This window comes from Ochotona princeps, chromosome 2 (assembly GCF_030435755.1).
Source record: "Ochotona princeps isolate mOchPri1 chromosome 2, mOchPri1.hap1, whole genome shotgun sequence".
In the NCBI taxonomy this organism is placed as follows: domain Eukaryota; kingdom Metazoa; phylum Chordata; class Mammalia; order Lagomorpha; family Ochotonidae; genus Ochotona; species Ochotona princeps.
The window spans coordinates 12,019,945-12,044,540 of NC_080833.1; the positions used below are offsets into that span (position 1 = coordinate 12,019,945).

Consider the following 24,596-nt stretch of genomic DNA (forward strand, 5'->3'; position numbering starts at 1 on the left):
CGTGACTATTCAAGCAGCTCTGTCCCTCCCACCCAGGTGGGAGAGCAGGACTGAGTTTCTGGCCCAGTCTCAGCTATTTCAGTGCTTAGGGAGTTTACCAGTGAATGGATGATCTGTCTCTTTGTGCCTCAAAGAAAAGGAGAAAGGGAGAGAAGGAGAAGAGAGGAGGAGAAGGAGAGAAGGGGAGGAGAGCAGAAAGGGGAGGCGGGAGGGGAGCAGAGGGGAGGAAAGAGGAGAGGAGAGGAGAGGAGAGAGAAAAGAAAAAGAAAGAAGTAAAAGCTTGGGATTGGGCCTAGTGCCTTAGCCTAGCAGTTAAGGTCTTCACCTTGCATGCGCCAGGATCCCATATGGGCACTGGTTTGTATCCCGGCAGCCCCGCTTCCCATCCAGCTCCCTGCTTGTGGCCTGAGAAATCAGTCTAGGATCGCCCAAAGCCTTGGCACCCTGTACCCAGCGTGGAGACCTGGAAGAAACTTATAGCTCCTGGTGTCAGATCAGCTCAGCTCTGGCCATTGTGGCCACGCTGGCAGTGAAACCAGCAGACAGAAGATCTTCCTCTCTGTCTCTCCATCTCTCTGTATGTCTGGCTTTCCAGTAAAAATAAACAATAAATAAATCTTAAAAAAAGAAAAACTTTAGATAAGTGGTATTGAAGAAAGACTGAAAGTAATAACAAATCTAATTCTCTAGAACTGCACCATCACAGATATAAAGCCGCTACAAAGTACAGGTAGCCACTGGACACTTCAAATGTGGCTATTCCAAGTGAGGACAGGCCACTTCAGTGAAATACACAGTGGATTTCAAAGATGGTATCATAAACTAATTATGTCACTAATAAATTCTTATGTTGACTATTATGTTTAAATGATAGTTTTAATAAATTATCATTTCCTTACTCTTTATAATGTGCTACAAGAAAAATTTAAATTACATGTGACTTTCACTTGATGACTGCCTGGTACTGAGAGCCGAGGGAGAATCCTCTGCAACTTCGGAGGATCTGTCCCTTCAGGAACAGAATGAGGCCGTCAGTGAAGAGCTTCTGCCCCAGGTAAAGCAGATTTTTCCTGAGAAATCTTCTCTCTCTGGTTCTCGTGATTTTTCTGTCCTTATTTTCACTCTGGGCCCACAGAGTTCCCAGCCCCAGAACTTCAACCACATAGGACCTTACTATGTAGCCTCAGAATACTTGACTCGATTTTCCTATGGTACGTTTCACTTCTTATAACCCTGCTTTTCTTTATGTTTGTTCTGCTTACCATAGTTTTACATGCAATCAAATTCTTCAGGGTTAAAAACAAATACATGTCTGCAAGACGTTCATCAATATGAGTAGTTATTGACACTACACCTGCTTTTTCTCTCCCACACGCACACAGACTCCAGTCCAAACCCAGATCTCACATTACCCATTGGGGTGTTGCTTCGAGGGGAGGAGGGCAGTGTCACATGTCTCCGTTTGTTCCTGGGCCTGAGGACTCGAATTAAAGCTTGTTTACAAGAGAAGCTCACGGCAGGGTCCTGAGATTGAAAAGCAAACCATCATGCTCAGGTGGATACTATTCAGGAAACATGCTAGGTAACACTTCTCTGGTCGGTCACTACTTGCATGTGGAAGACCTATTCACTCTCACTTGTAATTCATCTGCCCAGTCCAGCAGGCTAATCTGCATTTCTAAATCGAGCCGTTTATTAAACTCCATTTAGTGCCTCCTGGTCTCTAAGTCGCAGTCACAGGCTCATCACAGATTATCTGCTTCTGAAGCTACTCTGGCTTCCCATTCATGGGTCCATGCCTGTTACCAGATGATCACGCCCTACAATGCTCATCTCAGCTCTGTGCTAATACTGAACTCCTGTGACAGCATCCCTGGAAACAGAGATCTGGAGGTGCTCACTCATGTCTTCACACTTACGTTACCTGTTACTAACAAAGCAGCAATCACCAAGGCAGGCACTGTGGACATGACACTGAACAAGGGAGACTCAATCATCTCCTTTCTACAGCTTCTTCTCCCGTAGAGTAAGATCTTAAAGCTTTCATTGATATTTCAAACTCTTAATTCCAATCAACTTCCTTTTTTAAGCCTATTTTATTTAATTCATTTTAGTAAACTGCTTTGTTTTTAAAACCATCCAGACAATCTCGGGTGGCGGGAAATAAGGGGAGCTTTAACAATACGTACAGGACACAACAGCATCTGCATGTAGATCTTGGCTGCTGTGTTAATACAGTCCAGCTCACAGGTACAATAGCCATGAACAATGTCTACCAGTGCATTGACAGTGGCTTCTATGTGAGTTAGGCCTACAACAAAGAAAAACATTATCTGACATGAGCCATAGAGCCATTCCCCTTCCTGCTCCCCGTTAATGCACCTAGAAAGGCAGCAGAAGACGGCTTGAGTGTTGGGGCTTCTCCACCCACATGGCAGAGCCAGATGGGATCCTGGGATCTTAGCTTCAGCCTGGTCCAGCTCTGGCCACTGTGGCCATGTGCGGAGTGAACCAGCAGTGCAAACTCTGTGTGTGTTTCTGTAACTCTCTTTCAGATGAATAAATAAATCCTTTTAAGAAAAACAACAACAACAACAAAAAAACCCTATGCCACAATGGCAGCCCCACTAAATAAATCTTTCCGAAAGCCTCTTAAGAACGTCCTACATCACAGAATAAGTAGCTAATTCTCTACAACTGTGAACAGGAAAGTTAGGGAAATGGGAAGAGGAAGACAGATACAAAATGCGCCCTAACTATCCCTAGACTCTCGACAGACATGAACTTAGCATACCTTCAGGCTTTCTGGAAGAGTAACCTCCAAACAAAAATGAGGTCACTCCACTTTTCCGCACTGTTATTCACAACCTTAATCTGCCACCTGAAATTTGTGTACTGTGAGAAATTAGCTATTAAAAGCAGCAGTGGCGTGAAAGTAAAATCATTCAAAAGCTAATGCTTAGTTTTCACTTGTTGAACTGCCTTTGAGTCACAATTCCAAACATTTTAAAAAACAATTATAAACACCACTAAGGACATACATATCCCCTTTGTGTGAAAATATTCAATTCAAGAAAACCCCACTGTCTGACACACTGCTAAATCCTACATTGAGAACAAGGCACACGTCTCACAGACTTGAGGTTCCCAATTATTAATTCTGGAAGAAACAGATGCAGAAGGTCACGGGACAGAGACCTCAGCTGCTCAAAGACAGCTCACACCAGGCTTCATTTTGTATCAAGATTGACGCATCCCTCCTATTAACATCGATACCTGGAAGGCAGGCAGGTGCCAGAAAGGCATTCTTGGGTTTGGATGCATGGAGCTTCCAGAAGTGGTTCACAAGCTGGGTGATGAAACTACAGCAGTCTCCCTCCAGCTGCTTCTGCGGTTCTTTCCCCTCATCCACTCCTTCTAAGCAGGAGAGAGAGAGTTGTTAACAGCGGTAAGTCAGGAGATGAAATTTAATTTGTTTTAAGGTTAACTCAGGTCAAGGAAGCTTGCCTGGGGAGGGAGTTTCAAGTGGGGCCCCAGTCAATATGCCAACTATCCCTAGACTCCAGCAGGCACATCTAGGAAAAAAACAGTCTGGGGAAGGAATATCACACAAAACACCACGTGTTAGAACGAAGAAGGGAAGTACTCAGGATCTTTATCAGCAGGTTTAAAGATGTCGGTTTCAACCATTCAACTCTGAAAACCTACAGAAACATCAGATGGCTCCAGAACGGTCTGGACTGCAGTATTGACAGAATGGAACGATGACCACACAGAGCAGCAAGTAGAGCTTTGCTCAACAGTGAGAGTTGTAAAGGTATCAGTAAACTAGCTGACAATGGAAAAATAGTTCTGGCGTCCAGCCAACATGAGGAAAGATGGGAAAACAGAAAGGCCATTATATGTATTTTTTAAATAACAGCAAAAGTACAGCATTAAAACACAAGACAAGACTATTACTTTAAAGCAAGCAGGGCCCAGTCAATCTCAGCTTTACCCTGAAGAGCTCAAGTACTTGCAACTGCTGATGTCAAGAACATCAGAATGGTAAGCACAGGAAACAGAATCCATTACAATGGAAGCACCCTTACGGCAAAACCCTGCAAGTTTAAGACCAGGCTTAAAATCCCTATCTCAGCGCATGCGTCAGTGAGAGGCCAGTGAGAACAGCAAGACAGCCAGAAACAAGCTGCATGAAGCCAAGGTCAGGGCCAGGGCCACATAGGCCAGGTTCACCTGTTTCCATCTGAGGAAGCTTGGACTCCGTGAAGTGAACTAGGTTGTTGGGGCGCATGATGGCAATGGAGCGGGCTGTGATCACCAGCCGCTGGAACACCTCAGGGTCCAAATCCTTGCCTTCTTTGGTGGATGTGTTGAGACACTGCACAGCTTTGCTCAACAAGGCCTGATCCTAGAAAACAGCAGGGTCACAGAGAATCAAACATACGCAAGGGTTGGGTACCAAAGCTGAGGCCTGCAGAAACCCAGCAGTTAGCTGTCAAGAGAACAGGCTAACTACCACCAACCACTTCTTCATACAGAAGCAATCAGTCATTTAAAAAACAGCAATAAAATCAATACAAAATTATAATAGGGAAAACAGAACCCATACAATCCTCCAGAATGGCAGGCCTTAATTTACTTCCCAAAGGTTACGTACTGTACTGTCCAAAGATTATTTCCAAAACTGTCTTCTCTACGAGGGTCAGCAGGTTAAACACACATTTCTCAATTACCCGGCTGAAGACACAAGAGCTAAGCAGGGCTTCTGGACTGGTCACTTCCCCTGCAGCCTTCTCTCCTTGTGAGTCTAAACTGTCCTCTTTTCCATTTATGGAAACTGACCCAATTTTCTTCCTTTAGCAGCTCTTCACTGCCCTAGGAAAGACACTCTCTGCCCGGCTTTCCCCACACGAGGCTCTCCTCACCAACAAGCAGCCCTGCTGTACAGTCCCACTGTGGAGGCCTAAAGACAGCTCCCGGGTAATCTACTTGCTTTACTCTTTTCCAGAGGGAAGCCCTCTGCCTTCAGCATTCCTCCTCCTCTTTCTTAAGTCTTGCTGCTGCGGACAGCGGGACAAAAAGCCTAAGCTGAGAGGCCTGGGAGCCAGCATGATGTGGAAGGCATCATCAGTCTCCCATGACACACTGGGACCTTTCTCCATGTCGCTTCACCGTGCCTCTGAGTCCAACAGCCTTGTTTCCCTGTCAGGACCTCCACTTCCATCCCTACAAAATGCATCCTTGTGAGGGAAAAATCACCTTGTGGCTGTGATAGGCCGAGCGGCTGGTGTGCAGGCTGGCCAGGAGGCTCTTGGACTGCTGCTGGACACTGGCAGGTGCCGGCAGGGATAGCAACAAAGTGGCCAGCTCTTGAGCCGCATTCTTATTTCTCTCCTGATGCAAAAGAAAACAGGGTTATCACTAATACCATCGACTCAGTGCAGGATAAGCTGTCTACACTGCAGCCCTCCCCTTCCTTCAAGGAGCTCTGGAGCAGGTAATATTCTACAAAGTCTGCAAAGAGCCATAAAAACAACATAACAAAATAAATCCAGGGAACCACACACCAAAAAACAAAATGGTTCCCGAAATTATAATTCTCCTTCAGCCTGAGGGAAGAAGAAAGAGACGGCAAGTTCATGACTCTCCAAGCAGCATTCTTGCACCAGCACTCATCCTTCTTTCCACTGCTCTCTCTACAGGCCCCCCAAAATAGGGCACAGGCTTTAAGCTGCAGACTTCTCTGGAACTTCTTTACAAATCAAGGTTATGCTATAAGTGTTCATCTTCTTTTTTTTTTTAAGTGCAAGCCCTTGGGGCCTCAAACAACTCCACTGGCTTCCCCACTTCTTCAGAAAGCTCCCACACGCTTTGAAGAAGTCACTTGCCTTCTCGATGATTGGACCAACAGCAAAGCAGCTTTCCAGGGCTTCTAAAGAACTCACAACCAGCCTGGGGAGACAGAAAACCTGGCTTAAGTACAATAGCCGTTCTCTCTGCCTTGTGTGCTAGCTTCTGCAAACTACAGTTGTGTGGACCTGGGGGGCAGCTAATGAATGCCAAATACAAAATCAAAGCACAGTAAGACCTGCCACAGGCACCATGCACATCACTTCCTGTGCTGCTGCCAGGAGAAACCTGGCTCCTGCTCCAAGATCAACCTGAGGCCATGTTCATAATCCATAACTCAAAGACAGGGCTTTTCTTCCTCAAAGAGGATAAAACACGCTTCCTTCTGCTGCCTGTGGCGGGGATCACTTCGATGGGTTTACAGTCTAGATGCAATGGGACCCGAAGCTCAGGTGCCCAGAGATCAGTGGGCAAAGGGACCCATGAAAGGAAAGGTCAAAGCCATCTTTTTACACTGGCATGGTTAAGGTTTTACTTTTACTTATATCTCCAGAAAAATGGACAAAAGCATTTTCCATAAGCCCCTAAGTAGGGGACAAAACAAGCATGCCAGTTGCCAACATTCAAGAAGTAATACAAAGCATTCTCAGAAAACTGAGCAATTCCCCCCCTAGGAAGGGAACAGGAAGTCCAAAGGTACCAAGTAACAGGCTCCCAGGGTGTACTCCTTTGAGGTTCCTGTAGTATACTAAAAAGATTAACATCCTAACAGCTGAGCTCTGGACAGAGCGAAAGCACTGGTAAGGTAGCTGGAGAGAAAAGGGCTCGGGTTAGGGAAAGGCCATAAAGCACAAGGGAAGAGTAACTAGCAGGAAACAAAGGCGAACAGAAGGAGCTTTCTAGCAGCTCAGCAGATGGTAACAGTTCTTTGCTTGCCCCTCCGCCCCACCCCCTCCTCATCCACTACAGAGAAGGAGCAGAGAGGACTGGGGTGAGGGAAAGAGAGAGCATGGCAAGTCCACACAGCCCACACCGAGTGTACACTCACATCCTCCATACGCTGCAGTTTTCACACATGGAGAGCTCTGCAGCCATGCAATGCCCAGAACAGAAAGAAGCAGGAGGACTTAACAGGAGCAGTATCAAGACAAAGCCACACCATCAGGGACACTGCTCTCTGACACACATTCACTCGTGCAGAGAAAAGAAAAGAGGGCATACTAACCGGTCCAGCTTGGTTAGGGACTCAGTTTCAGAACTTGGGGGAGAAGCAAAGAAAAAAAAAAAAAAAAAGGAAAAAAAATGTGAAGCTCAGAGAAACCTGGAAACACATCCTCAGCAAACCATATATGAACAGGGTGGGGGGTAAAGAAAGAAAGATGGGCTGGGCGGGCTGCTGGTGGGAGGCAGTGATTCCAAGCAAAGCTATTCTTATGATTTACAATGTAAGAAACTTCCACTCTTACATCATGAATTATTTTGTCTACCATGGCAAACCAGCAGCTCCTAGCACACAGAAGCCAAGCACAATGCGTGAGAGCGCCACTGGAGGGAGACCTAAGGCGACTTGGAACTCTGAGCTAAGATGTAGCAGCATCTCTTGCTGGCAAGGTCACTGCCATGTAGGTGGCTACTGCAGAGAAAGATGAGAAGATGGCGCATTCAGAACGGAAAGGAGGCTATTTCCCTATCACTTTCGCAAGGCCAGATCCTAGTCACACACAGTGGCTTACACACCTTCTGGTCTGCAGCTCTGGCTATTCCAAAGGGTGCCTGAGCATTAAAAGAACTTCTGCTCCAACAGCCTCTGGCATCAGACAGCTCTGAGCACATTTCTCAAGTTTTATCTGCTCACTAAGGACAAACCAAATTTCAGGGACTTATATGAAAATTTAAAAAATCACAGGCTAGACTTGGGATAGTTAGGTTATCAGACGCTGACTGTCGCAAGCCACAGGAAGGTCTGCAGTGAGAGTGAAGATGATGCAAAGTGAAGGCAGCCCCGGCAGCACTGGTACCTCTCCAGAACAGTCCCACTGGTCGTAGCAGGGGCAGCTGAGTCGCTGTCTCCAGTGCCATTACTCTGGTTCAGGTTTGAAGGGCAGATGTTGCTGACAGAGGCAGAAGGGAATTCTTCAGGGGGCTCATCAGGCCAGCCAAACTGCTCCTTAGTCTTCCCATAAATTTTTACAGCATCTATCATGGTGACACCTGCTGGATCCACCGAGGCCCCGACTGTAATAAGCAAGAGAAGCCTTTAGGAAGCACATTTTCTAAAGGGCTAACACCACACCTCCAAAGACCAAACCAGTTTGGGCCAAGGAACAAACAACACCAATTTCACACACAGAGGGACTTCATTTCCAGAGACAGCAGCAGCACTTCAGCCATGTGCAGACGCTGAACGCATGTAAACCAGTTCCAGACTGAATCTACCAAGTCGCACTCAGAAGAGACCTGAAGCATCACTTCAAGGAGCCTCCTGTGCTCTCAGGATATTGCATCTGCCCCTCCTCGCCCCCAGGGATCCACTGCTAGGAACCTGCTCTGGTCAAAGTACAGATCATCACCACTCACACCAACAGCCACTTGTAGGAGCAAAGAGCATCAGACAGGTGGCCAGTAAATGACAGAAAAGCAGCCAGTCTCAAGAAAGACCTGCATTCATATTCTGCAGACTTTCAGTTTTCAACAGCGCAGTGAGGCATTCCTAAACGCCTCTTAGCAGAGTGTAGCCCCAGATGGTCATCTGGGCTCTAAGAAAGCCCTGTGATCTCACTCTGGCACCTTCTCTGAATAAAAGCACAGAAGCAGCCTCATCAGGGAGGCTGATTCAACACCCCAAAAGTGAATACTTGACAGAACTTGGCCCTTCCCACCCTCCTTCCTGTCCCCTTGCTCTTCTACATTTCAGAGGAAGCAGAGAACACAGCTCAATCAGAAGGACAGAGATCCCAGGACGGAGCATGCAGCAGGGCTGGTGACTCACTGAAGAGGTTCAGCTTCTTGTCAGCCTGCAGGGCTTCCTCTCTGGTGAACGGGAAGTCAAACCAGCGCGAGCGACTCAGGTTCAGCTGCATGGTCCGGCCGAAGATTTCAATGTACGACGGGGCTCGTTCAATGGCCTGGGTCCCGATCTGGATCCGCATGCCTGTCATTACCATGGTGCTATTGTTGTTACTAATCTCAATGGTGAAGCCACCAGGCTACAGAGAGAGAAGACACACACCCGAGATTTAGAAGGCATTCTTAAATTTAGAAATCCTCCGATATGCCACAATGTATACCCAGGAGAAGACTTTTACCTTTTCAACTCCCTAGTCATGAAAGCAGAAGCAGGTAGTAGACCCGCCTTCCTTCTCAGATCAGTAATGCCCTACTGCCCTCTGCACAGTGATCCTAATGGTAACAATGGAAACCCAACCCAATGGGAAGGGAGTCCTTTCTTTGTCAACGAACCATGTAATTAGAACAGAGGACCGGTAACTAAATGTACACTTCAAATTTGCATTCTAGACGTATTCTTGTACCACAGCGTTTGAGTTCTCCACCCTGAACATGAATCCAGCCCAATGCAGTCCTCACCTTGGTGTTGGCCACATACATGCCGGTGGAATTCAGCCGGTGTTTTATCTGTTGTGCATTGTAGACCTGCAGGAGGTCATTACCACCGAACTCCACGTCTGTCAGCTGCTGGTTGTGTTCAAAGAAGTCAATAGGGAAAGTCACCTGGCTAGATGGGCGGGTTGCTGTGGAAACCAGAATAACAAAGGGCGGCATCACACATCTGTAGGCTGTCTCCTCTGTCCCCAGTCCCGCCCCGGAGGAGCTCACACCTGCACACTCTGGCTTTCCAAGAACAGTTCTGGATCCTCATGTGAGCATTAGGCTGATGCCCATGTGAGGCCAGTTCGCCAGTGGTTATTATTCTAACTTCAGCATAAATAGTAACATGAAGCAATTTGGTGTTCTATGCCTAATTTCTAACTCTAGACTCTCCTGCAAGTTGCCCTTTTTAAAAAAAAACCCAAAGGCTATTTCTTTTTTTCTTTTTTATTTTTTTAAAGATTTTATTATTACTGAAAAGCCGGATATACAGAGAGGAGGAGAGACAGAGAGGAAGATCTTCCATCCGACGTTTCACTCCCCAAGTGAGCCGCAATGGGCCGGTACGCGCCAAACCGATGCCGGGACCAGGAACCTCTTCCAGGTCTCCCACGCGGGTGCAGGGTCCCAAAGCTTTGGGCCGTCCTCGACTGCTTTCCCAGGCCACAAGCAGGGAGCTGGATGGGAAGTGGAGCTGCCGGGATTAGAACCGGCGCCCATATGGGATCCCGGGGCTTTCAAGGCGAGGACTTTAGCTGCTAGGCCACGCCGCCGGGCCCGGCTATTTCTTTATAAGATGGTCTACACCATTAGATAAAATACAGACTCCAGAAAACCAATTTAAGATAATGTGCAATGGTCTCTGCTGAGCCAAATTCACTCACTCCGAAACAGAAGCTTCACTACTTGCTCAGAGTCACGTTTTTCACTAGTTGGTGAGATCTATTTGTGACATCACTATCCCAGGTAAGAACAGCTGTCTTAGAGAGACCAGCCAATGGGCGTCTGCCATTGGGAACCAAAGCAGCAGCACAGAATGCTACAAAATGTGCAAGAGCGAGAGCCACCATCTCCTCACAGACACGCATGAGTCCAGCCTGAGTTCCAAGCTGCTGTCTAGATCAGCACTCTCACCCTGCCACACACACACAGTCTGGAAAGGGGCCTTACTGATGGTCGCTGTCTTGCGCTTTCGCACAGGCTTCATTATGCTAATGACACCACTGGGCTGCAGGGACGGCTGAAGCCAGTAGGAGGTATTTTCCACATTGGCCATATAAATGCGCAAGCTGCCATCTTCACACAGCAAGATCATGGTCGTCCGCTGCTGCTCATTGCAGGCTGTGTGCCTGATGGCAACCATGTCCTGGATCTAGGAAGAGGAGACAATGGCAGGCGTTAGTGTCCAGACTGAGTATCTATCAGAACCACAAGAAAGGAAGGTAACTAGCTAAATGAGGTGGGGTTGCAATGTAAGGGGTCAGGGAGAGGATGGACAACGTAGGCCCCACAAAGAGCTAGAAAGGAGGCCAGTGCTGTGGTGCAGCTTGTGATGCCTGTATCCCACATCAAAGCCCCAGTTAAGGCGTCCAGTGGCTCTGCTTCTGATCCAGGACAAGCAGATGATGACCCAAGGATGTGGGTCCCTGCCACCCACATGGGAAATCTGAGATGATCCTGGTTCCTGGCTTTGGCCTGGCCCAACCTTGGCTGCTGCGGCCATTTGGGGAGGTTAACTGCTCTCTTTTTCTCTTTTTTGGATAATGTTTACATATTTAATTAGGGTAGGAAGGATCTTTCAAAAGCGAGTGAGTGCATGAGCTTAAAGGGAACTTAAAGGGAGCTCTCAGAGAAGCGCTCCGGCACTAACCTTTGCTTTCGCAGGAAGAGTCTTGATTTCCTGGATGAGGAGTGTGTCTGGCCTCACCATGATCACCAGCGGCACCCCTGTGGTTTGCTGGACGCAGCACACCAGTCCAGGGTGGTTCATTACCTCAGACCACTGGCAAAGCGCAGGAGAAGTCTTACTGCCACCATTGGAACTGCAGACAACAGAAGTGACCTAAGCTAGGCTGTCAACCACCACTTAAGAGTTTTTTACTTAATCTAAATGTTGTCCTGTAACTAGCCACATGCCCCTAGAGTAGTCTCTTTGGCCAGAGGTTCAAACTGAGCATGATATTCTAGCTATGCCCAGTCTCGTACACTCCAGCACATGCCCCTAGGAAAAGCCCTTGTTTAGCAATTCCACTGCTAAGCCCTACACAATTAGTGTCTCCACTGTTGAGCCCGATACTCTGACAGAGGTAGCCCTATGCACCTCTAGGCTATTAACTGCACAGGACCATGACTGCTTACGACTTGTGATCCACTGTCCTGTAACAATCTCCTGGTTTGCTATATAATAATAATAATAAACTATATATTATATACATAGTATAACATAATATGATAATAATCCATTCTGGTGTCCATTTTACAACACTGCATCTGACAAGAAAGTCTGTAAAGAGCAGCTTGAGAGAAAATGCTAGTGGCTGCATAATGACAACTAAGATACCCAAAAACCCCAAATCTCCTCTTCCCTTCTCTAACTCCCAACATTACCCATGTCCCACTACCAATACCATTTTCTACTTAGTAATAGAATTATATTCCCCGAGGCGGAAGTTCAAAGGGCATATGGCAAAATGACTGCCTATCAGAAACCTGTCTACTCTCAAAACTTCGCAAGTATATTTAGATCATTTACTGTGGCAAATGTCATGGCACAGCACATTAAACTGCTGCCTGAGCCACTTACCTCCCATATTAGAGTCCCACTCTGAGCCGTCAGCTATTTGCCTTTAATTTAGGTTCCTGGTAATGGATCTGAGAGAGCAGCAGAAGTTCAGGTACTTGGGCTCCTACCATTCATAAGGGAGACCAGCATAAAGTTTTTGGCTACAGGTTTTGTCATCGCCCAGATCTGGCTCTTGTGACCACCTGGGGACTAAACCAGCAAACAGATCTTTCTCTGTCTCTCTCAAATTTTCTCTTTGTGTGTGTATGTGTGTCTGCCTTTCAAATAAATCTTTCTTTTTTTTTTAATTGAATTTGCTGACGTAGCTGTAGGATTTCATGTTGAGCTCAGTGAGGGCCGAGTTTCCACAGATTCTGCTATGCCTGTGCAATAACCTCTCAGGGGAGAGAGCAGATGGAGGACACAGAAGGTTTCCCAGATTCAAAACAGAACTTGGGAGACAAGTGGAGCTTCCATATTGAATGTGAGTACACGAAACACTCACGCTCACCTTTTGATGTTGATAGGGAAAAGCTGCAAAACCTCCAGGGTCATCCTGCTGATGGTGGCTGCAAATGATTTCCCTTGACAATAGCTGAAGAAGAGCATCTGTAGCACATGGGAGTAGTACACGGACACGCCACCGCCCGCCACCTGGCTGTTACTGTCCTGTAGCGAGAAAGACACACACACGCATGTTCAATTCTTGTTTTTACCCAGACTATCTGCTTAGTAATTTTAAAACATGATCAAGTCTTCCAAACTCCCTGAGAGTAAAAGAATTTCAGGACAAATCAGTTTAGTCCTAAAGGACAAGAATTTCTGCTCTTTGATTAAAAGTTGGAAGGAAAAAGAAAGATATAAACGGGATGGTGAGGGAGGAATTGTTAAATCTATGCAATCTGGAGCAGAAAACGGCAAAGTGTGCACCACCTTCAAGTCCTCATGGCTGATTTCCAGCACATTGGTGACATAGAAGGGCCCCTGCTGGGCACTGCTGGCCTCCTCCATGAGCTGTGTGTAGATGTAGCCAGCCGAAGACATTATGACAATGATGTTCTTCCCCTCCTCATTGAAAAGGAAAGTGACGTCTCTCATCTTTGAGCTTGGCAGAAGAAAGTAGAAAGTTGGACTCAAGGCATCAACAGACAGGTCATAAATCTGCAAAATGGCAGAAAGGCTAAGTGAGAGAGAGATACTTCATCCCCTCCCCAGGGAATCTACATAGCTACAGCTGCTGAGCAAAGCATTCACTGTCTGCTCAACAATGCCTACGAGGCATTAGGATCTGGGTGTACAAGGTGAGATAAAATACCTATTAATATCCTTCAAGAAATGATAGTGGCCCACATAAACAAATTCAGCAACAAGTACAATAATAGGCATGTGTTTGATAGGGACAATCAAACCAGTCTAGTTCCACATTGCCTACACATGAACAGGCCCTGCTCAGCAATACAACAGAAGGCACCAATCTGTGTTGACTGTTTACTGTTAAGCTCAAGGGAAAGCCAGATTATAAAAGAGAACAAACATTCTGAAATTAAAAGGAGTAATTTCTAAGACCCTATCATCAGAGAATTATAACAGCACCTTGACAAAGTCCGCAGTGACAATTGCTAACTCAGTCTGTGAACCTGGCAACCACACAGCTTTGATGATGAAGTTCCCTGTGGCCAACTGGGGATGCAACACCAAGTGATCTGAAACAGAACCTGAGCTACTGAAGGTAAGTACGTGGCAGTCCTGGAAAGAAGGAAAGAAACAAAATGGTTAAAGATCAAGTAAGCTAAAGGATGGCAGAGCTCTATCGCTTCCTTTACTCCCCTAACAGTCCCTGCCTTCATGAAGGGAATGTGACAGGTCACATCCACGGGCAGGCAAAGCAAACTGAAAACCTGAAAAAAAAAATGCCAAGAAAGATGTGCACAGGGACGTGTCTCGGCTCCAAGGCTCAAGGTAATCCAACCATGCTCAGGCTCTTACCTTCAGCCCGCACACCGCCAGGTAGTCCTCCTTGCAGGGATTCCCAGTGAGGCTCAGCACGGTGAAGGGGACCGGGGCGGAGGCCAGGCGGGTCAGAGTAAGCTTCCTCTTGCTGGAATCAGCTTGCTTCAGGAGGGCAGAGAGCTGCAGCACAGTGATCTGCAAAGAGGCAATGACCAATTCACTCGTAACCCCAGTCCTCTCCAAGAACACACAGCAAGGGCCCAGGGTTTGCATGTCCGTTTGTTTTAAACGTGTATTTTTATTTCAAAAGCAAACTTTACACACACACACAGAGAGAGAGAGAGAGAGAGAGAGAGAGAGAGAGAGAGAGATCATTCATCTGTTGCTTCACTCCCCGAATGGCCACAACAGGTTTAAGCCAGGCTTAAACCAAGCTGGGAGCTTCTTCCCTGTCTCCCATGTGGGTGAGGGGCCCAAGGACCTGGACTGTCCTCTATCACCTTCTCAGGCCACAGAGATGGATTGGAAGTGGAACGACCAGGAAATGAATCAGGACTCGTAGGGATGTCAGTGCCAGCAGGAGGAGGATTAACTGACATGCCACTGCGCCAACCCCACACAGAATTTCTTGTGGATAAGTCTCTTAGGAAAACCCTAGAGTGATTATTAGCCTCTATTTCCCCTTGTTCAAAGAGGAAATATCTTCCTTCCCTCCTTCCAATGAGGGCAAAGAAGCAGCAATGAAATCAAAATCCAAAACAAAGAGAAAATCAAACACCCTTTAAAGAATCATTCTACAAGAGAAAAATAATTTTTAAAAACTATTTCAAAATGGTTTTAGTTTTCTTGGAACTGTCTCTATTTTCAGCTAGAGTAAAGTTAAACAACATTAGTGGTGCTAGGAAGACCAGAAAAAAAAAACATCAGTTAAGACACTTTGTGTTCTTCTAACCTCTAGAGTTCTTGAAAGCAACACCAACCACCCTGGGCCCCAGAGGGCGATGATGACAGGGTGGACTAAACAAGGACTACCCAGCCTTCCTGGGAAAGCATCTTTCAGCCTGTACCTGTCAGAGTAAGCTAAGTGGGTAAGACCGGGAGACAACGTCTTCACAACCTGTTCCTAGCAGCATACAGCAAGTGTTCTCAGTGGCATTTTACTAATTGGAAATAGCCTTTGTCTAGTCATATGTGATCTACCTCAAATAGAATATTTTGGGGTTCCACAAAAAAAGGTTTGGGTACCCTAGCGGCTAAAGTCCTTGCCTTCATGCGCCAGGATCCTATTTGAGTGTTACTTCTAATCCTGGCAGCCAGACTTCCCATCCAGCTCCCTGCTTGTGGCCTGGGAAAGCAGTTGAGGACGGCCCAAAGCCTTGGGAACCTGCACCAGCTTAAGAGACCCAGAAGATGTTCCTGGCTCCTGGCTTCAGAGTGGCTCAACTCTGGCTGTTGTGGCCACTTGGGGAGTGAACCATCGGATGGTAGATCTTCCTCTCCGTCTCTCCTCCTCTCTGTATATCTGCCTTTCCAATAAAATAAATAAATAATAAAATGAGTGAGAAGATGGTGGAGGAACTACCTTTCCTTTTTCGTGGCTGACAGCCAAATGCTGGCGGCGCCCGTGAGGGGAGGAGAGCACACACATCGCAACCCGCCTGAGCACATGCGCACTGATGAGCTGTCGAATTGTCTGGCCTTGGTCTCCACTGTAATTCATCCGAACATTCTCAAAGGCACCCTCCTGAGAGCCTAAGGTGGGAACCTGCCAGAGGGGGAAGCAGAGAAAGCAGGTGGCTTTAAGGTCTGTAAGTGAAGAATTTACACACTACTCACATGACTGGAACACTGCTCGAGTTAGGCAGTCTAAGGCAAGAGACTTCAACCTCTAATCACCCCAAAATGGGTAAATTTAATAAAGTTATCATGAACCCAACAAGAAGTGTGTTGTGGTGGGGTGGGAGGGGTATGGGTAGGGGTGGCTAGGGTGCACAGTGGAATAAGCTGCCACCTACCAGGGTGCCTACACTCCATATCACTCAAACTGCAGGTCTGACTCCAGTCTACTCCACTTCCAATCCAACTCCCTCATTAAGACACACCAAGGACGGCTCAAACACGTGTCCTTGCCACCCACATGGGAGATTCCGATGCAGCACCTGACTCCCAGCCGGGACCTGCCCCTGCCCTGACTACTACAGCCAGCTGGAGAGTGAATTAGCACATGAAAGATCTCTCTCCCTCCACTCTCCCTCTTTCCTTCTGCCTTTCAAATCAATCATTAAAAAAAAAGAGAGAGTGGTGTTACTCACAACTAACAGAATACTAGCCTTTTTCTTTTTTAAAGATTTACTTTATTTGAAACACAAATTTAAGAGAGAGAGAGATCTTCTATCCATTGATTCACTTCCGAAATGGCCGCATCTTCCAGAGCTGAGTAAATCCAAAGCCTGGAGCCAGGAGCTTCCTTTGGGTTTCCCCACAAGTGTGCAGTGGCCCAAAGAATCGCAGCATCTTCTGCTTCTCTTTCAGGCCACTATCAAGGAGTTGGAATGGAAGTGGAAGAGCTGGGACATGAGCTGGGTCCCCTTGTGGGGTGCTGGTGACCTAGCCAGAGGATCAGCCTGCAGTGCTACTGCATCAGCCACAAACACTAGCCTTCTAAATGTTAAAATGTCCTTTGTTTATAAAATAGTGAAAACAATTTTTTTATTGCTCTAACCTGGCAAACTGTATTCAGCAACATTAGAGCTGGTACCAACACTGCTCCAGCATTTTTTACTTCATCCTTAATATCTAAAAATCTAAACTCTACTGCTTTAAACCATGACTGATTTTTTATGAAATCTGATTTAATAAAATGTGACAATGCAGTTATAAATACGTGTGTATTTTCAATGTGAGTTTAATCCTTAAAAACAGCCACCACCTTATGAGAACAATTCATTTGTTTCATTCACAACATTTGTTCATTTTCTTTTAGAAAACGCCATCACTTATTTTTCTCTCCCTACTTAAAACAGCTGCTAAAGAGGCCAGGAAGGCTGCATGAGACCTCCAAGTCTCAGTGCTGCAGCAGCAGGTCTTCAAGTGGGTAACACAGCCCTCATCACATGAAAACCACAGTCATCCTGGATATGCTCAGTGACCTAGGATTCCTTCACTCTTTTTGAAGGAATTGTCCATAAAATGGTTTGGGGATATCATGGTACCTAAAATTCTACGTTCCAAAGGGCTGGAAAGAGAACTGTTCTAAATATATTTTTTAGAGTGGCTAGCACACTTCTGTATTCCAATTTGCTTGTTTTCACAACCACCTAACCGCATGGCCACGACACACTCACCATCAGCTGATCTGTCATCTCAACCACCTTGCCCACTGTATGCAGCTCACTGAGGGCCTGCTGAGCCCGGCTGCTGCTCCCGACAGCTGACGCCTGCTGGAAGTTGGTCTGAATGGCATCCATGAGGAAATTGAGCATGTCTAGCACAAGAGGAGCGAAGGAGAAATTGGCCTGAGAAGTATGAACACAAAGAGGGGAGGGAGAAAACAAGTCACATTAACAATAGAAAACCTCCTTGGTAACTCACTTCAGAATCCAATTTCCCCACTTCCACTGGACTAATGTAGCCATCATCTCATTACCTGCATAAGTTCAGTGAATAAGCTAACTGTGCTACCAACTGAAGCCACTTTTCTAAATCTATGGTCTTCAAGCAGAGACCCTAATCTGTGAAAGCAATTATTACATATAACTGGCTAACCCCTCTCCTATACATACAGGAGGGGACTTTATAAAGTGCTAGCCATTTTGGCACACTGGGAGAAGGTGCTACCTGTGACACCAGCATCTTACACTCAGTGCCAGCTGTTCCATTTTAAATCCAGTTCAATGGTATTGCTCCTGTAAAAGCAGTAAAAGATGGTCCAAGTTCTTGGGCACCTTCCACTCACTAGGAAGACCCAAATGAAGTTCCTGGCTCCTGGCTTTGGCCTGGTCCCAAATCTTACAGCAATGTGGGAAGTAAAAAGTGGATAGAACACCTCTTTGTATATCTCCCTCCCTTTCTGGTTTTCAAATAAAATAAATCTCAGAAACAAACAAAAAAGAGTTTGTGGAAAATAGAATTAAAAGGTGTCAATTTTAGAGCACTAACATTTTGAAACCTGTGTATATGAAAGATCTTCGGGCCCAGCGCAGTGTGGCCTAGCCGCTAAAGTCCTCGCCTTGAATGCCCCGGGATCTCATATGGGCACCAGTTCTAATCCCGGCAGCTCTACTTCCCATCCACCTCCCTGCTTGTGGCCTGGGAAAGCAGTCGAGGACAGTCCAATGCATTGGGACCCTGCACCCACATGGGAGACCTGGAGGAGATTCCTGGTTCCTGGCTTCGGATCGGCACAGAACCGGCCGCTGTGCTCACTTGGGGAGTGAATCTCGGACGAAGATCTTCCTCTCTGTCTCTCCTCCTCTCTGTATATCTGACTTTGTAACAAAAATAAATAAATCTTAAGAAAATAAATAAATAAATAAATAAACAAATAAATAAATAAAATGAAAGATCTTCAAAAAGTTCATGGAAATGAATACTATTAAAAGTTGTAATTTTTGATCTAAGCATTTTCTAACTCATTTTTCATCCACTTTCCAAAGACTTTCCTAGGTTGACACTGAAAACGTACCACTGTTGGAAAACTAATAAAGAAATTACTCAAACTATTTCTGCACCTGTGCTTCAGGTGAGGCCTACCGTCCAGGAAAGGTGCCCTAGAGCATTACAAAGCTGCACCTGAGCCACCCCCACAGCACCGCTAACTCCTCAGGCCTAAGTGTCTCCCTAGGACTAACACCAAGTAGTGCTTAGATTCACACCATAAAAATCAGAAAAGTTAAAAAAAAGGAAAGCACTGGTTGCCAGGTCAGATGCAGGTCCTCTGCCTGCCACATTGACGTGCCAGCCCTGCCTGCCCTGCCTCTGGCCCACCTGGTTCTGCAGCTCCTCCCGGCAACCCTCCACCGTGCGGCACAGGCTGCTCTTCTTGGGTTTCTCTTCATCAGCCACTTTTCCATCACTGATGGTGACCTTGGCTTTGTCGGCTGGCGAGGTACTGGTGTGGCGCACCAGACTCTCTGGAACCCTGGGTTCACTCTGAAATGCTGACTCTTTCATGGTGGAGCTCATGCCACTGCTGGGAGTTCTCTTCACCAGTGCCTAGGGACACAAAATGCCAGACTCCCAAAATGCTTGCCATAGCACAAACAAAATAAATTGTGCATCAAATCTCAAATGAAAATATGCCCAAAGGAAAAACTGATTAAATAGCCAAATGACAAATTTCTATGTTCATAATATTCACTGACTTCCTTATGCCTTGGTAATAACACCCACAATTACACAGAGGTCTGCAGAAAAACTAAAATCTCAAAGGCCGGTTAGTTCTAACACTCTTAGGGAGGTGCCGAAGCCAGGCTCATACACATCATCAGTGACCAAAGCAGAACGTAAACCCACACCCAGGTACCATGGAGGTGACATGGGAACATTCCAGTTTTTCTGTACTGCTACCAAGTCATGTTTTTCAGTTCAATAAAGGCTTTAAAGCTCTTACCAAACAGCTGCCATCTTCCTTGGCCCCACAATCACAGAAGAAGGACCCATACTTGGCATAGGAAATTTCATGATCCTTGTGGCAAACCTTAGCACACACCGTGCACACACCCACCCCATCGACCATCTTGCAGGTGTGACAATGATACCTATAAAAAATAAGATCCAGCAAATAAGCTCACAAGTGCCAATAATCACAGACCAGAAACTCTGACCAAAAAGCAAGAATTACTCTTACCAATGCTGGTTCATGAATTCTTTCTGTGTGATTGTAAAAGTGCAGAGTTTATTGCAAAGCGAATCTTCATCCTTTAAAGAGAGTTCAGTGACTTTAATCAGAAATACATGCCTCCCAACAGATCCTCATAAAAACCTCCCACGTCAATACCCTATGGGGCATGAGGAGCAGACTCACAAATGACCAACAGAATCCTGGCCCAACAGAAACAGCCAACTAACTGAAAATCTACCACAATTTCAGGTGAAAACTTCAGGCCTCAGGGAAAAAAAAGTAAAACATAAAATTTCAACAAGGGAGCTCCTATCACTCATGCAAAGAATTCATTCCAGAAATTCTACTTTGGATGCGAAGATTAAAGTAGTAGGAAACAAGTGCCTCTGGAGAGAAAAAGCACATACACATTATAAAAAGTCCTCAACTCAAGAGATCAGGTGCCAATGGCTGGCTTGTGTGCAGAAAAGATCAGAATTTGGCATTAGTTACATAAGCTAGAAGAAAGCTCATGAGAAGCTGAGAAAGGGAGCCAGCGGCCTGTCGCAGTGTTATCTGAATTCACCTTCACAGACTGACTGACTGTAATACATACCGAGTCCTCAGCCTGGGAATCCTCCTCTTCCACTGCCAACTCTTCTACCCAATCTGAGTCCACCTCAATGGCCCGTTCCTCACCATCCATGGACAGGTGGCTTGGACCTTGCCCGTTACTCTGGCTCAAAGCATTCGTGACATCAGCCAAGTAAGACATAATGTGACAGGTGCACTCCAAGATTATCACGTGCTGTAAGAGAAGATCGCAAATCCACATAAACATTGGCCTCCTGTGACTGATACGTAAACTGCTTTCACCAGAACTCAAGATCAAAAAAATGGTATATAAAAGTAAAAAAAAGAAAACAATTCATAAACAAAATGTTTCAATTATCTAGTTTCCTAGCACTTATCCCTGTACATAGCTGGTTGGCAGAAATGTAATGAATTCTTTTTTTTTTTTCTCCTTGAAATTTATTCATTCATCAGAAAGTCAGAGTTACAAAGAGCTATGGAAGGACAGAGGAGATCTTCCATCCATTGGCTCACTCCCCAGATGGTGCCAGAGCCAGGCTGGGCCATGCTGAAGCCAGGAGCTTCATCCACACCCCCCATGTGGGTCATGTTCTCTTCTTTTTAATGAGCCATTAGCAGGGCACTAGAATGAAAGCGCAGCAGCTGGGATCCCAGTGGCACAGTGGCAGCTCTATCCACAAGGCGTAAGACCAGCTCCATGGTCATTCAAAGAATACTTTCACAGTACCTTCTAAATTGAGAATGGAATTAATGAGATCAAATTTATTCAAGATTATGGTTCTAAGCATAAAAAGATTCTTATTAGCATTTTTCCTTATCATTAGCATTTTCTTTTACCATTAATTTAAGACATTTTAATCACTCAGTTCTAAACTAGAGCAGAAAAAGGACAGGCAGGCAAAGAAAGAATGTCCCAGTAAAGCAGAGCAGACAGTCACACCTGCTGCTCACCCGACACTCTGCTATCGGATTTGGATGTGGAGGCTCTTCACCTCTGCACGCTGACATTTCGGGGTGCTGACAGAAGAGCAGCAAGAAAGGGAGGAGAAACTAACGGTACCGTGCTGGGTGCCAGGGGCAAGTCAACTGCCATGTTGGGTACAGGAGCTGAGGGGAGTTAGAAAATGCCTGGATGCAAACTGCCGTCAACTTCAAACTTCTTCAACTTCAAACCACAGAGAGCAGGATGCTCAGGTCAATGAAACAAGGCCAGCACGCGGTTTGAAGGGGAGGGAAAGTTTGCAGTCTCCTGCCATTGACAGCAGTCTTCCCAGCACAGAAGTACTGAGAGAGGCAGGAATCCACAGCGTACGAGACCCTTTCCTTCCTATCCCTTGTGGCCACTTTCACAAGGCTGAGGGCACACGGCTAGCAAATACACACCTAGGAGGTCTTGGGGATGACCAGCTTTATCCTCTGTAGGCTAGCCAAGGACAGAGGCCAGTGGAAAGGGCAGCCCGATGTGTGTCTGACCCCAGGGATGAGAATCGTTTCCTCTCTGCTCCCGGATGGCTCTTACCTTGCCATGCATGACACTGGCATTCAGCTTTTCAACCACGTTCTTCTGTGACAGGTACTTCTTACTGTACCAAAGAAAAAGAGGGGGAGGGCGAGCAGGACGGGAAAGGAGACATAACATCATCTAAGTAACCAAGAAGTTTGAATCATTGTGTGGATAAGCTGAGCAAAAGGCACTTAACAAATCTCAAAGTGACAGTCACATAGTGTGGGGTGCTGTGGTCTTAGAATTCTATTGCTGACACATGGTATACTCTTCCCAAGACTTCTCTTAAAATAATAAACTAAAAACTCTACCAGGAAAATAATGAAGACAAAATATTGCATGAATAGAATGACTAGATCATCCCAATCCCCAATTAAAAACGAGAGAGGTAAACTTTCCTTAAAACTCACTCTAAGTGAAAAACTCACTCTACGTTAAAAAAAAAAAAGTGCCCCTTCTCCAAAAGCAATGTCATAACCTACAGAGGAGCTCTTTCAAGGTCATCATCAACTTACCATCTTCCCAGCCAGTCCACAGCAGCGCTGTGAAGCTGAAGATGACCGGCACCTTGGCCTGCACTGGCCAGAGTGGCCATCACAACCATGAGTTCAGGAAAGCCAGTCCCATCACCATTCGCAAGCATCTCTGTTGCCATGGGGGTCAGGGTGCCCAGGAGCACGGCACACACACCTTCCCCAACTTGGCTGGTAGAAAAGAAAGAACCAATCAGTGACTCTCCAATAAGAAGCTGACTTGACTCTATCTCGAATGTATAACTACAAAAAATTTCCAACGAAAAACTGAGTATTGGATACATTATCAACCCCAGTGTTTTGTATACAAAATACTGAGATTATACTTGGCAAGCCAGTAATTTAAAACAGAAGTTTTCTATAGGAATGATCAAGAAATCAAAATAGAGTCCTTCAGACTTGTGAGGGGGACATAACACTGAAAATGTTCTCAGTTTGTCTAAGGAAGACAGCTCCACACATCAGCAAACTTCTGGGCGGGAGAGACATGTAACATGCAAGCAATAGTGCTACCTGTTGTCCCGGACGATGTAAGTGGTCAGTAACTGCAGCAGCTGCCGGTTCTCCTGAATGACATCCAGCTGATCCGAATCTTTCGGGGGTGACGTGGTCATGCGGGTGAGCCAGGCCTGCAGGCGCACGGGCTCCACACAAGCCAGCTGAGCCAGAGAGCCACACAGACGCAGCAGGCTTGGGTTGGGGCTCTTCTCAGCTAAGAAACATGGACAGAGTGGGGCCAGGGATGAAGGCAGGAGCAAGCTGTGGAAGGGGCAAAAGGAAGGCCAGGAAAAGGGGAGAGGGCTTCAAGCAAGTTTTCAACTTCCTTCCAAACTTTCTCTGAGGGATTTTCTCCACTTGTTAGCATTTTTATGCTACAGTTAAACTCGGGCAGAAGATATGCACAGCATTAGCCGGACATCAAAGTTCCCCTAAGAAGATTACCAAAAGCTGTCACTCACTCAGCTGGAAGAGTTTGGTGAAGAATTTCAAAACTCGGTTACAGAATTTAGCAGAGAGGTTCTCATTGGCTGTTGCCATCATGATCTGCACAAGTTCTCCACTGGGGGGGAACAGGAGAATCACATTAGGCTTCAGATAAAAGGCATCCGTTTCCATTTCTTTACAATCTCATCTCCTCCGGGGAAAACAGCCACTATGAGCCAACCACACAGTGCTCCTGGAATCACACCACTCATCAATAACCTCAAGGAGTCAGCAATTGACCTCAGTCCTCCCCAAGGTACAGACCCGGAAACAAGCCTCAGGGATTCCCCGAGAAGGAAGACTGGAGTCAACGCACACAGCTCTTGTCATTCAGGAAGTATTCAACACCGACTCACTGAATCAGGGAGATATGGCTCACCTGTCGGAGAAAAACTCCTCCATAGCTTTGCGGGCCTGGCTGCTTTCCAGCTGTTTTTCCAAATACTGCAGACATTCCTCCAAGATGGCTTCATCCAGCCCACTGAGAATCAGAAGGAAAAATTAACCACCATTAATCAAATGTTTTACAATCTCCTAATCTAGTCAGAGCTGGTGCAGTGGCCCAACAGGCTAATCCTCCACTTCAATGCTGGCATCCCATAACGGGCACTAGCTCGAGTTCCAGCGGCTGCATTTCTGAACCAGCTCCCTGCTAATGGCCTGGGATCGCAGCAGAGGATGCCTCCAAGTCCTTGGGCCACTGAAGCCACATGGGAGACCTAGAAGAAGCTCCTAGCTTTGGACTGACCCAGCTCTATTCATTGTGGCATTTCGGGAATAAACCAACAGAAGGAAATCTCTCTTTTTCTCCACCTTTCAAATAAACAATAAACACATCTTACAAAACAAACAAAACAGTTTGGTCTCAAAAATACTAGTAACGAGGCTGGCATGGTGGCACAGTGCGTTAAGCCACCACCAGCTGTCACACCAGCATTCCATATGGGTCCCAGTTCGAATCGAGGCTGC

The 24,596-nt window shown here is 46.2% G+C and overlaps 1 protein-coding gene across 7 annotated transcripts in view; it reads right to left on the reverse strand.

Annotated features, from left to right (window-relative positions):
- The window catches only part of UBR4 (ubiquitin protein ligase E3 component n-recognin 4), a 150,533-nt gene that overhangs the window by 64,141 nt on the left and 61,796 nt on the right, over nt 1-24,596 (reverse strand). For 2 of the 7 annotated variants that reach the window (XM_058675916.1, XM_058675908.1), the window contains exons 30-57: nt 24,007-24,108; nt 23,603-23,703; nt 23,157-23,355; nt 22,626-22,814; nt 22,126-22,189; nt 20,629-20,820; nt 20,040-20,110; nt 19,803-19,950; nt 19,178-19,405; nt 17,536-17,706; nt 15,774-15,956; nt 14,228-14,386; nt 13,835-13,987; nt 13,175-13,402; nt 12,753-12,910; nt 11,330-11,501; nt 10,630-10,831; nt 9,439-9,602; nt 8,843-9,059; nt 7,872-8,088; nt 7,079-7,111; nt 5,892-5,955; nt 5,263-5,397; nt 4,237-4,411; nt 3,508-3,591; nt 3,277-3,417; nt 2,190-2,311; nt 1,413-1,524 (exon numbers count right to left, since the gene is read on the reverse strand). In XM_058675916.1, coding sequence (XP_058531899.1) covers nt 1,413-1,524; nt 2,190-2,311; nt 3,277-3,417; nt 3,508-3,591; nt 4,237-4,411; nt 5,263-5,397; nt 5,892-5,955; nt 7,079-7,111; nt 7,872-8,088; nt 8,843-9,059; nt 9,439-9,602; nt 10,630-10,831; nt 11,330-11,501; nt 12,753-12,910; nt 13,175-13,402; nt 13,835-13,987; nt 14,228-14,386; nt 15,774-15,956; nt 17,536-17,706; nt 19,178-19,405; nt 19,803-19,950; nt 20,040-20,110; nt 20,629-20,820; nt 22,126-22,189; nt 22,626-22,814; nt 23,157-23,355; nt 23,603-23,703; nt 24,007-24,108 — 4,184 coding nt within the window. The remainder of the gene's footprint in view (nt 1-1,412; nt 1,525-2,189; nt 2,312-3,276; nt 3,418-3,507; nt 3,592-4,236; nt 4,412-5,262; nt 5,398-5,891; nt 5,956-7,078; nt 7,112-7,871; nt 8,089-8,842; nt 9,060-9,438; nt 9,603-10,629; nt 10,832-11,329; nt 11,502-12,752; nt 12,911-13,174; nt 13,403-13,834; nt 13,988-14,227; nt 14,387-15,773; nt 15,957-17,535; nt 17,707-19,177; nt 19,406-19,802; nt 19,951-20,039; nt 20,111-20,628; nt 20,821-22,125; nt 22,190-22,625; nt 22,815-23,156; nt 23,356-23,602; nt 23,704-24,006; nt 24,109-24,596) is intronic. The other 5 variants (XM_058675913.1, XM_058675922.1, XM_058675929.1 and 2 more) reach the window with 5 other exon arrangements.